At 37.4% G+C, this 12,158-nt stretch overlaps 1 protein-coding gene across 7 annotated transcripts in view; it reads right to left on the bottom strand.

Moving 5' to 3' along the window:
• Window positions 1–12,158, bottom strand: part of MME (membrane metalloendopeptidase) — a 104,583-nt gene that overhangs the window by 42,010 nt on the left and 50,415 nt on the right. For all 7 annotated transcript variants that reach the window (XM_021069692.1, XM_021069693.1, XM_003132501.5 and 4 more), the window contains 4 exons: window positions 4,757–4,891; window positions 2,018–2,119; window positions 203–339; window positions 1–94 (listed from right to left, as the gene is read on the bottom strand). In XM_021069692.1, coding sequence (XP_020925351.1) covers window positions 1–94; window positions 203–339; window positions 2,018–2,119; window positions 4,757–4,891 — 468 coding nt within the window. The remainder of the gene's footprint in view (window positions 95–202; window positions 340–2,017; window positions 2,120–4,756; window positions 4,892–12,158) is intronic.

Genomic DNA, 12,158 nt, shown 5'->3' with positions numbered 1-12,158 from the left:
CTTGCGGAAGGCATTTCTGGACTCCTTGTAGGTTCGGCTGAGGCTGCTTACAAGATCCATTATGAACCGCCAGGACATTAAATTTTGAAGATCTCTGTATAAAAAAACCCACCACCCAGCAACAGAAAAGATGAGGCTGCAAAGCTTCTGAAGAGTGATATTAAATGTAAACTTTGGGACATGGTCACACTGACATACCTACCTGGCAGAATATTTGGTAAGAATGAGCTTAAGTTTGGTTAAATATTCTGGAGCATAAACAACCACATCTTCCTCATTTGGAATATTAATATTCACAGTTGACATGATTTCATTTGTGAAATTTGACCAGCTGAATGACTGGAAAAAAGCAAGCACAGAACATTCAGTAATTATGGAGTTCTCTTCTTGGTTCGAAGACTCAATTATGGCTACAGGATCAGACATGGTTGCAGTGTCAGTTGCATCACTACATATTTATCACAATAGTCTGTCTGATATTTGTTTGGGATTTTTATTTAATTGTTTCAATCAGTTTTTGAATGAAAATTAGTCCTGCAGCATAATTATTTAAATAGCAGAACTAAACCAACCGCTTAAGTACAAAAGCAGAGCCTTTAAGTGTAGTGAACATATGCCAGAAATTAGGCTCAATGTCACATTCTTGCTCTAACCAATATAAAAAGAAAGAAAAGGAAATTTAGCTGTTTCCTAGGTTTGTCCAAAAATTTAAATGGCTATAAAATGTTTACCTCTTAAAAGTGGATATTAATAAGTAATCCATGTGAACACAGTAATACATCTCAGTGGAAATCATGCCATAAATGAAAGCACACCAATGCCCTGGCAGATAACAGTAATGGAGAGATACAATATGGAAGGTCCAATGAAGACAAACAAAATGCATTCTAAGCTATCAATATCGAGTCGATAGGTATGCAGTTTTCATACTTCAAAAGCTGGGTTTGGAGTTGCCAAAAGATGGAATCTTATCTATTATTCTTTAAATGGTAATTGTGGTTATTCAACCGCCAATGGATTTAAGAAAAAACATCAGACGTGAACATTATGCAAATCTTGCAGAAATTCCACATTTCAATGTTTGTGAATATTTAAAATTAGCAATATCTTAGGCACTATGATTTTATATATATATATATACATATACACATACATGTATATACACACACACATGTATAAGTATATAAATAAACTGATCACTTACTGAGTATGAGATGCTATGAACTTTTATTTCCCTTGATGGTCCAGACCACTCTTTCAAAATGTATTTATCAAACACTTATTATATTAAAGAGTTCTGTGTAAGAAATTCTTAACTCAATAGGTTATGCCCTTAAAAAGTCCTTTTTTACTGCAATCAGTGCCAGAGAATTCAATCACTTAATGTGGTGGCTTGTAATTTTCCCATGAATGTTACTTCATTTCCTGATTGTGTAGATCAACTAATACACAAGAATACATGCAAAGCTTTAACGGAGATTATTTTAGATACTAGCTAAGAAATTGCAACTAAGCAAAAAAAAAAAAAATGTCAATTTATGCTTATAAGTGAAACCTATAGATATATTTCTTGTGTTCTATTTCTCCATTATTGCTCTGAATACCTCCAGAGATGGCTTTGATGAGAACATGGCAAGTTCTATGAATAAATTACACTTTTTCAGAGTTAAAAAGAAATCTGACTGCCTAAGTTAACGGCTATATAATGGTCTTTCAGAGGATTTTTGCTTTTAATGTTTCCAAACCCCTTTCCAATGATAGTTTCTAATATTATTGCATAGCTGCCTTGAAAGGACTTTCACCTTTGAAATTCACTCTACCCAAATATAAATATAATGATTTCAAATAGTTTTTTTTAAGTCCTTTCATGAAGTCAAAGGGTTGGTGTCACCTAAATTCATTTTGATGTTGAATTTACTTCAATAAATAAGAAATCATTGAATTTTAACAAACTGCATTCCAATGTTATCATTTTGGACATGTCACAGTAAGAGAGGACATAAAACTTGCTACTTACCTTCCCATTGATCTCTAGAGAAAAGTTATTTTGGATCTGGGCTAAAGTCATTTTGTTATAAAGAAGCATTGGATCGTTTCGATCTTCAGATTTAGTTGTAGCCTGCAGATTTAATTTTTGATGGTTATGTTAGACCAGTAATTCTTTAGAAAAATATAACTATATATAAGGGAAAAAGAAATACGGGGAGTTCCTGTCATGGCTCAGCAGTAATGAAGCTGACTAGTAGCCATGAGGACTCAGGTTCGATCCCTGGCCTCACTCAGTGGGTTAGGGATCCAGTGTTGCCATGAGCTGTGGTGTAGGTCAGTGATGCAGCTTGGGATCCTGCACTGCTGTGGCTGTGGCATAGGCCGGCAGCTACAGTTCCAATTTGACCCCTACGTCTGGGAACTCCCATATGCCATAGGTGTGGCCCTAAAAAAGACAAAAAAGAAAAAAAGAAAAGAAATATGGGATGGGTACAACATAATTATGTTTAAGTTCTAATCTATATTTGTTTTATATTTATATTGTCATATAAAGAAGAAAAGAGAAATATAAGAGATTTTCAGTATATTCAGTAACATTTAGTAACAATTACTAAGATTTGGCTGCAGTGCCAAATACAAAATTCTTCAAGGGAGTTCCCGTTGTGGTGCAACGGAAACAAATCTAAGCAGGAACCATGAGGTGGCGGGTCCCATCCTTGGCCTTGCTCAAGTGGGTTAAGGATCTGGCATTGCTCTGAGCTGTGGTGTAGGTCGCTAGCTGTAGCTCTGATTTGATCCCTGGCCTGGGAACCTCCATGTGCTGTGGGTGTGGCCCTAAAAAAAGCAAAACAATAAAAATAAATTTTTTTAATGTCTTTATATTTTGATAACTGCCAAACCACATATGCACTATTTACAGACTCTTTCCTTCTATGGCTAATGATCAGCTCAACTGTGTCTGTGGCTATTTCATATTACAATGACTTTCTTGAATATAGTCATTTCCAGTTTATCTCTGAAATACTCTGTTTTCCACTTATGACCATTCAATGTCCCAATTAAAATTCAGACAGGAGGAAAAAAAAAGCATGATGATTTCTGCAAGAATTTTTTTTTGGGGGGGTGTCTTTTCTAGGGCCGCACCCGAGGTATATATATATGGGGGTTCCTAGGCTAGGGGTCTAATCGGAGCTATAGCCACCCAGCCTACTCCACAGCTTACAGTAATGCTGGATCCTTAACCCACTGAGTGAGGCCAGGGATGGAACCCACAACCCCATGGTTCCTAGTTGGATTTGTTAACCACTGAGCCACGATGGGAACTCCAATTTCTGTAAGAATTTAAAGCAGGTAAGACAGAGAAAATTCCTAGTACATAGTACAGTTAGGTGGCAAGTTATCTGAGGGGAAGGCTAACACCTACTTTTGTAATTGACCTCTCATCCAGCCTAATGAGTCTAGTGCTATCTACAGCATCTACTATTATTTTTTCACTGAATCAAAAAATGAAATTCCAGTACAACTCCCTGATTAGTAGTTGAAAGGAATAAAAGTAATGTTAAGTGAAAACAGACAAAAGGTTAAAATGGGAATAATTTCTCAAATGACAGTGGTTCCAATTTCCCCTTTAGGTCACTTACTTATTCATTTATTTAAAAACAAAGTATGTAACATCTGCATGCAATGGCCTGCTGGACAGTTAAGAAATACACAGGTGATTCAAAGACTACTCAGACCCTATCACCATCTCATAGTCTCAGAGAGAGAAATATAGACACAAAAATTCTGAGGTTAGATACAACAAGATCAGAGCTGAGGCTGATCAAAGGAGAACATGGATTAGGAAGGTGCAAGTGGTAAAAACCCAGCACAATCAACTGTTCTCTAATAATTCTGTTTCCGACAAAGAAACCACATGTAACCCATTAAACTGCCACTCATTCAGTTGGAGCTCCATGCAAAGTCTGGTTCTGATCGGAGATGTAGCCTCAGGAAAGCTAAAAGTGCCCCCCAAAATCTTCAGTCTTCAAGATCCTGATGGCAGTGCCAAGCAGATAGGCATTTAGGAGTGCAGGCTATTGTCTGCAATGTCACAGAGTCCCGAGCATCCTAAACAGATTGAAAGCGACCATTTATACAGTTTTTGCTTGAGACTGCAGATCCTGTCAGAGAAACATCAGACAGGAATGTGCCAAATCAGAATCTAAATGTTCACCCAGAACTAGATGAAAGTCAGGAACATACCCCTTGGGCTCTGCTGATAAACTCCTTCTGTGGGATTTCCCCTGAGCGAATAAGCAGCCTGACAGTCTGACTCAGTGGCCTCACATAGTTGTGTGGCCATGTTCCAGGGCTAATACTTCTGAGCAAGGAGATAGAAACAATTTCTGTAAAGTTGTAAAACTGTACATATCAAAAGTAAAAGAAATTTGCTGAATAGTTAGCAATCAAGTGTGTCCTGATCTCAAGGGCATCTCAACAGCAGTTTGTAAATAGCACCTTGATGTAATCCACTTATAATAGGTCATTAACCATATCTAGTTTAATATTTGTCAAATTTAGTATGTCTCCTGGATGTCTGGAACCTGGTTTACTACAAATTCCACAGTTTCAAAGGTCCTCCTGAAATCAATGATCCATTATTGAGCTATGCATTTTTATCACTTGGTTAAGAAGTTGTACTTTTTACCCTTAAAATATGACAGAGAGGAGAAAAAAATAAAAAGTGGCTGACGGTATTCAGTGTATCAGAGAAAATGTGTTTTACATTGGCAATTTCTTTTTCCAATTCCATAACTTTATTCATTTCCAAAGAAAGCTGGTTCTCATCGACGGGCAGTCCTTTTTCCTGACGAATCAATTTGGCCACAGAAATCATAAAATCCACATATGCTGTACAAGCCTGCAAGAAATAAAGAACAGTATATTGCTGAAGAATCTTCTAAATATTCATCATGGCACTTGAACTTAAAATTTGTTTTCAATTCAGTATTAATTTTTGGTAACAGATAAAGCACAATAAAATAGAAACCCATCCCTGAATCAAAAGAAATGACCAGCACAGATTCACAGAAAGTCAATGTGTCTTTGAATTGGAGCAGAACATCAAGGTATCACTTTGAAAGTACTGAGTAACTTATAGCCATTAGGTTATGGAGATTTTATAATTTTCAACTACTAATCAAGTTAAATTGCTTTAATAAGAATGTAGTTGCAAAAGACTTAGTAAGCATTACCTTAGTAATTTTTTTGTAATAAATTATTTTACCAAATTTCCTTTCATCAGGCTTTCTCTGCTCATGTATATATATATCTTTTTTTCCCAACTATCCATGAAGAGATGGCCACAAACACACATCATGTTATCAGGACATCTTTTTTTTGTTTAGTAAGACATCTTTTATTTTTTAATAAGACTGTACTCATGAGCTCCTTCAACACAAATATGTGGGTTTTAGTTAATTTCATAGCTGGCTCCAGTTACTGTGAAATCTCTAAGACACCATAGATGTGAATACCAGCTTTCTTCTAAGAACTCATATTCTTTCTTTATCTTCACATTTTAACTTTGTAAGGGCAAGCTACAGACTAGTTATATTATTGACCTTTTAGAGAATAGATACATGCCTTATTCAAATTTAGATGTGGTATCAAAACCAGGAAATTGAATAGCACTTTCATAAATCTCAACCCACTGCTATTTAGCTATTATTACCTATCAGCCATTAAAATAAATAATGATCCCATCATATTAAAATTTACTCAAAATTCAAGTTCCAGGACCAGTTTGGGCAACGAATAGATGGCCACACAAGTTTGGGATCCATGAGTGGTTCTATGCTTCAAAGTCTTGTTCACACAAGGTAAATATGAGGAAAGCTGCAGAATGCTTAACACTTTCACAGCTTCAGGAGGTGTTATATCCCTACTAATTGATTATCAGTGACAGGGGCACATGTCTAGTCACTGTGAGTGCAAGGTCACATCTAAATTCATGGTGATGCATTAAGAGAATCAAACATAAAACTTATGGGGAATTGAAAATATTTTATCAAGCAAGAACCTAATAAGCAATATATAAAGTTATTAATTCGAACACCTTTTTTTTTTGTTTTTGTTTAAACTTTGTTTGCTTTTTAAGGGCTGAATCTGTGGCATACGGAGGTTCCCAGGCTAGGGGTCTAATTGGAGATACAGCTGCTGGCCTACACCATGGCCACAGCAACTCCAGATCTGAGCTGCCTCTGTGAGCTACACCACAGCTCACAGCAATGACGGATCCTTAACCTGTTGAAGAAGGCCAGGGATTGAACCTGTCACCTCATGGTTCCTAGTCGGATTTGTTTCCTCTGCGCCACGACAGGAACTCTCTTGAGCACCTTTAAGTAAGGTTTGGATACTGGCATTCCATGACCTTTACTAAATGCCAAGTAAACAATTCCCCAGGGAGAGGGTTCCCTCTTTCAAGGATACCCTGTGTGATGTCTAGATAGCATCTCTATCCTGGATCTACTACTCAGTAGAACAAACTATTTAAAAACAGCTCTGCACCTGAATTAAAAACTTAATCACTAAGGTAAGAGAGATACAAGGATGTTTTGTGTATATTCTTGCCAACTCCATTCTTTTTCTATCAAAAGGTAATCAGAATTTTTTTTTTCACTTTGAAGAAAACAAGTATGTTTGAGTTCATTGGACCAACAATTCCAAAGTATAAGCATGCAGTGTTTTGAATTAACTGTAGTTTAAATCATATAAATTCATCTGCATTCAGCAAGGAATTACTACCAACTATGAAAAAAATGGTAATTTGAATTTTCCAGAATCAATCTACTGAGATTTCATTTTTTACTCTGTGGGATGCTTTTTTTGTTAATGAGGTGAGGAAACAATAGCAAGAATGTTCTCTTGCATTTCATTTACTCTGCAAACTGGTTGTGCTCTGGTATCTTTATCCTTACAGATGTATTTAAACACTATAGAAATTGGCAAGCATAAAAACTTTGGACAATGCTTCTAGTCTGCTGAGCTGGTAAAGTTTCCTAGAAAATTAGAAGCATTAACATCAATAACTTCTCAGATGCTTGAATATTTAATATAGTCACATGGAACATACTACTTTTAATAAACTCCATTATCTGGCAACTATCACAATATGACTTTTTAATCAAACATGTGCCTTAGTATCTTGATTATCTTTCTTGGTTTTCGAATTTATCTAGTAGCTGTCAAAAAACCAGGCTTACTGCTGCTGTTAAATCCATTCTATAAGGTATGACTTTACCTTAAGGTATTAATTTTCTTCCTTGAGATACTTCTAGATAGGTAAAATGCCAAATAATAGCAAATTGTCATAATTTGAGGAGAAGTAGTCAACACATATTTTAACATTTAATTAGTGCATTGGCCGGGATCTTTTTCTTTTTCTTTTTTAGGGCCACTCCTGTGGCACATGGAAGTTCCTGGGCTAGGAGTCAAATCTGAGCTGCAGCTGCCAGTCTACGTCACAGCCGCAGCAATGAGAGATCCAAGCCACATCTGTGACCTACACCACAGCTTGAGGCAATGCCAGATCCTTAACACACTGAGCAAGGCCAGGGATAGAACCCAAATCCTCATGGATACTAATTGGATTCTTAACCCTCTAAGCCACAATGGGAACTCTGGCCAAGCTATTTTTTAAATCAAAAGTCAAATTTTCTTTTGTCACTTAAAGAGCAACTAGTTATTAGGAAAAAGGCCAGAAGCAGCTATCTTTTCTGACAGTCATAAGGTAGCTTAGTTGAAGCTTTGATATAGTGAATCCTTTATTTGACAAAAAAACCCAAAAAACCTAAATTATCTATGTAGTCCTTCCTTTTAAAATAAAACATTGCAAATCCCAGTGCTTATAACAGCAGGTTTAATGAAGACAATTGTTTTTAAACGGTTGTGTAAAATCCATAATAGTAGTTCGGTGAGCTTTTAAATTCCACACTATTGACGAGATGATATTTACCAATACCCAACACCATGAACGGTTACTCCAATAAGAACTATCTTCATTTTGCAGGACCATGCAATAATATTTATATATTGTCTCTGTTGAGAAATTGGATTCCTCTTGCTTAGAAAAAAAGCTGACATTTGTTGGAGTTGCCAAAGAGGAAGAGTACAATGCCATCTGACTATTGTCCTTCGCACTTAGTATCTTTGTTAATAAGTAACAGCAAGTCCCAGGAAGGAATGGAGAGCCCTCTGGTCAGATTAACTGATAACTGTGCACTTTAGAGTGCCAATAACTGTGGACCAGGGTTTCACTTCCAAAGATTCTGTCCTGGGACACCTAGCACTTTTCTGCCTTTCCCTTTCCAAGACAAATATGAGCATGAAGTGATTGTCCTATCTATTCCTAGCCACTAATGCGGGGGCGGGGGGTATTTAATAGTGTTACACAGAAAGTTTCCTGGGGAAAGACACAGGGGACACCAAGCAGGAGAGGTCTGTTTCCTCTAAGAAGGCTTGGAGATTTTTCCCGCTTTAAGCAGCATATCCGGGATCATGCAGCTGCCAGAACACTTGCTCCCCAAAGGTGGACACAGACATATAGAATCTTGAAGCCATTTGGGGGGACTGGAAATGAGATATGGCCCCCAGTCCACTCAGTAGGGCTCTGGTGCAGGAGAAACTCAGGACACAAGAGGATTCACTGTGGACAAGCATGGGGACAGTTGGGGGCTCTCATCATGTTAATAGAGAGTCTGGAGATTCAATGAGAATTTACTGTGTAACTTCTAAGGTTTGTTGCATATGTTTGGGAAGCTGCATGTAGTTCTTTTTACAAACTAAGTTCAGCTGATCTCAAAAATCTCTCTTGTCACATTCACTAAGTCCTAAGTTCAAAAGCTACTCTATGTTTTGTTTTATACAGATACTGGGACTGGGTGAAACCTCCTGACTATTAGTCACCTGGTGCCAGAAAGGACAAAACGAGATCAGCAGTTTCCCTTGCAAGATCTGTTTTTTCAAGTCAACCAAGCAGCAGTCAGAGTGAGGTTTTTAAAAACCAAATCAAATCAAATCTAAATTGTCTACTGACCCCCTACCCCTAGTCATTCACTTTGTATCATACCACCATATTTATTTCCTTTATCACATTATATTCACTTATCTTTCCCTTAAATTATTACTTGTTTCTTAATTGTCTATCTCCTCCCATTAGAACATGAGTTCCATGCAAATAAGGGCCATTTCTGCCTTGTTTCCTTTGGTATTCCTATTGCCTAGAAAGGCAACTGTTACATAGTAGAAGCCCAATAAAAATAAAGTTAAATGGTAAGTAGATAGAGTAAGTTTCCCTCCATTTCCTATATGTCAGAAGGCTTCTAGTCAGAGTCCAAGTCTGAGTCTCAGTCTCTCTGAGCTTGTATTTCGGGTAAGCAGGCAAACAAAATCCTCTCGAGTTTACTCTCAGTTCTAATACCTGCCCATCTAAAGGACTGCAGACCTTAGCTTTTGCTCTTTCCTGAGCAGGTACAGCTTTGAGAATTTTCCTGGACTGTGCTCTCTCTTATTCACTACACAGACCCTGGGTCATCTCTTTTTGGCCTCCAATCATCTTGGCCATAGTCTAAGTCCTATCCTTGTCCCTAAAACATTTCCTTTTTTAAAATGAACATCACGTTTTTCTAAGAACTCTGCATATCTTCATGACTCTGGCTGCCTCCTCCTCCTCCCCTGCCATTCCCCACAGCATCATATTATACAACTTCTAATCTCCAACTCCATCCTCACCTTCTCGAGCTCTCATTCGCTAGACCCATGGTTTTCTCTTAGCCCTGAAATGCTCTGTTCAAATAAATATTTTGTTAGTACATAAACAAAATAAATCTTAAAGAATGTGTACATGAAGGTGTGGCTACACAGAGCACTGTCACTGGCACACACGAAGTGTTCCTTTAGTTTGGAAACCACTACCCTGGCTTATTCTACCTTCTCAGACAAACACAGATCATAAGCATGTCTATAAACCAATTATGCTCATTTTGGGTTCCTAACCTACAGATTCCCTTATGAAGTAGGACCAGGTAGCACTTAGCCTTGAAAAGCTAGAAGTAGAGAAAAGGAAACTTTGAGACCGATTCCAAATTATCCTAAATAGAGTTCACAGACTTTTCCAAAGGTGGTGATTATTTAAGAAAATTAAGATAGTCAGTCCTTTCAGTTAATCAATATACAAGAGCTTTTTTTTTTTTTTTTTTTTTAAAGGCTGCAACCAGAGGCCAATGGAAATTTCCAGGCTCGGAGTTGAATTGCAGCTACTGCAGCAGGCCTACACCACAACCCACAGCAACGCAGGATCAAAGCCACGTCTGTGACCTACACCACAGCTCCCAGCAATGCTGTATCCTTAACCCACTGAGCAAGGCCATGGATTGAACCTATGTCCTCATGGATACTAGTTTGGTTCGTACGCCACTGAGCCACAATGGGAACTCCATATAAGAGCTTTCTCACATGAAGTAGTTGTTTGGTTCCATTTTAAAATTCCATGAATGGAATGATTATTTTCTATGGGCAATGTGTGTCTTTCATATCATGTTCCTAGCATAGAAATTTGTAAGGATAAAACTGTTTCAAATCTCACCACTTCTGTCCTTCGAGTTAGCAGTGTGTATTAAGTGATCTCTTCAGATAATCAGAATCCCTCAGAAATAAGCTTCTATCTCTTTAATAAGAGACATCTAGCATAAGTGGCTCCTTGACAAACCCATTTTAAGAACAATTTCTTCTGCCATGACATTTACAAAGGTCTATTTATTTCCTGGAAAGAGATGCTTTACACAACAAGGTGCCACAGAGGTGAATCCAAATTGGTAAGACATGTTAATTTTTAAAATAAATGTGTGTGTTTGTTCAGTATTTATATAGATGTCTATGTGGCCTTCTGCGTAATATTTGGCCTGGAGAACACTATGTTACCAGCCTTACATTTATAAACTCCTGGAAAAAGATAGTGTTTATCTAGTCTTGTTTGGCAGTTTGTGTCATCCACATGAGCTGGCTTAATAATTTTTTTTAATTTTATAAAATTTTATTAAAGTAGAGTTGATTTACAATACTGTGCCAATTTCTTCTGTACAGTAAGGTGATGCAGTCATACATATGTATATGTTCTTCTTTTCATATTATCTTCCATCATGTTCTATCCCAAGGGACTGGATAGAGTTCCCTGTGCTGTACAGTAGGACCTCATTGCTTATCCATTCTAAATGTAATAGTTCGCATCTACTAACACCCAACTCCCAATCCTTCCCCCTCTTCCCCCCTCCCTTGGCAACCACAGATCTCTTTATGTCTGTGAGTCTATTTCTGTTTTGTAGATCGAGTCCTCTGTGCCATATTTTAGATTCCCCATATAAGCAATATCATATGGTATTTGTCTCTTTCTGACTTACTTCATGTAGTATGAGAATCTCTATGTACATCCATGTTGCTGCAAATGGCTTTATTTCATTCTTTTTTATGGCTGAGTCTGGCTTAATAATTTTAAATGAGATTTTCTCTCTAGGTTTTTTTTTTTTTTTTTTTTTTTTTTGTAGAAATAGCACCATCTAGAAGGAAAACTAGATTGGGAACCAGGGGACAAGATCATGATGAGGCAGGCTATGGAGCTCTTTCTCTTCATCTTCTCATAAGAGAACCTCTATTCTGTTTTCTCTTGGTGGAACTGTAGATCTATTAATAGGTCTACCTTCCTAAGCCGTAGAGATGGGCTGGTGGTACCAACTAGCCAATCAGAGAACCTGGTTCCCTGGACACAGGGACTGGTCAAGAGAAGAGCAGGTGGCTCAAGCAGGCTGTTTCCGCAGAAATTGAGAGACAGTAAGACAGAATTTATTTTTTCTGTATTTTAAAGCTGCCAGTGGTCATCTTTGATGCTACAATGGAGATAGCCTGCTAGAGAAGGACTCCAACACAGAAAAAAAGCTTGAAAATGGGAAAAGAGATAAGATGATTCAATTTGAACCCCTGGAACCAACCATGCCTGATTTATCCCTATAACATTTAGGTGAAATAAATGAACAGAAAACATTTTTTATAGAAGTCAAATTAGTCAGAATAGAGCATGTTTCTATTGCTTAGAATTAATGTTCCTGACACATAGATCACCTAATACATGACATAAG

Source organism: Sus scrofa, chromosome 13 (genome assembly GCF_000003025.6).
Source record: "Sus scrofa isolate TJ Tabasco breed Duroc chromosome 13, Sscrofa11.1, whole genome shotgun sequence".
NCBI classification, from domain to species: Eukaryota; Metazoa; Chordata; class Mammalia; order Artiodactyla; family Suidae; genus Sus; species Sus scrofa.
The sequence above is the reverse complement of the archived record's forward strand: the minus strand, read 5'-3'. Positions and strand labels throughout refer to the sequence as shown.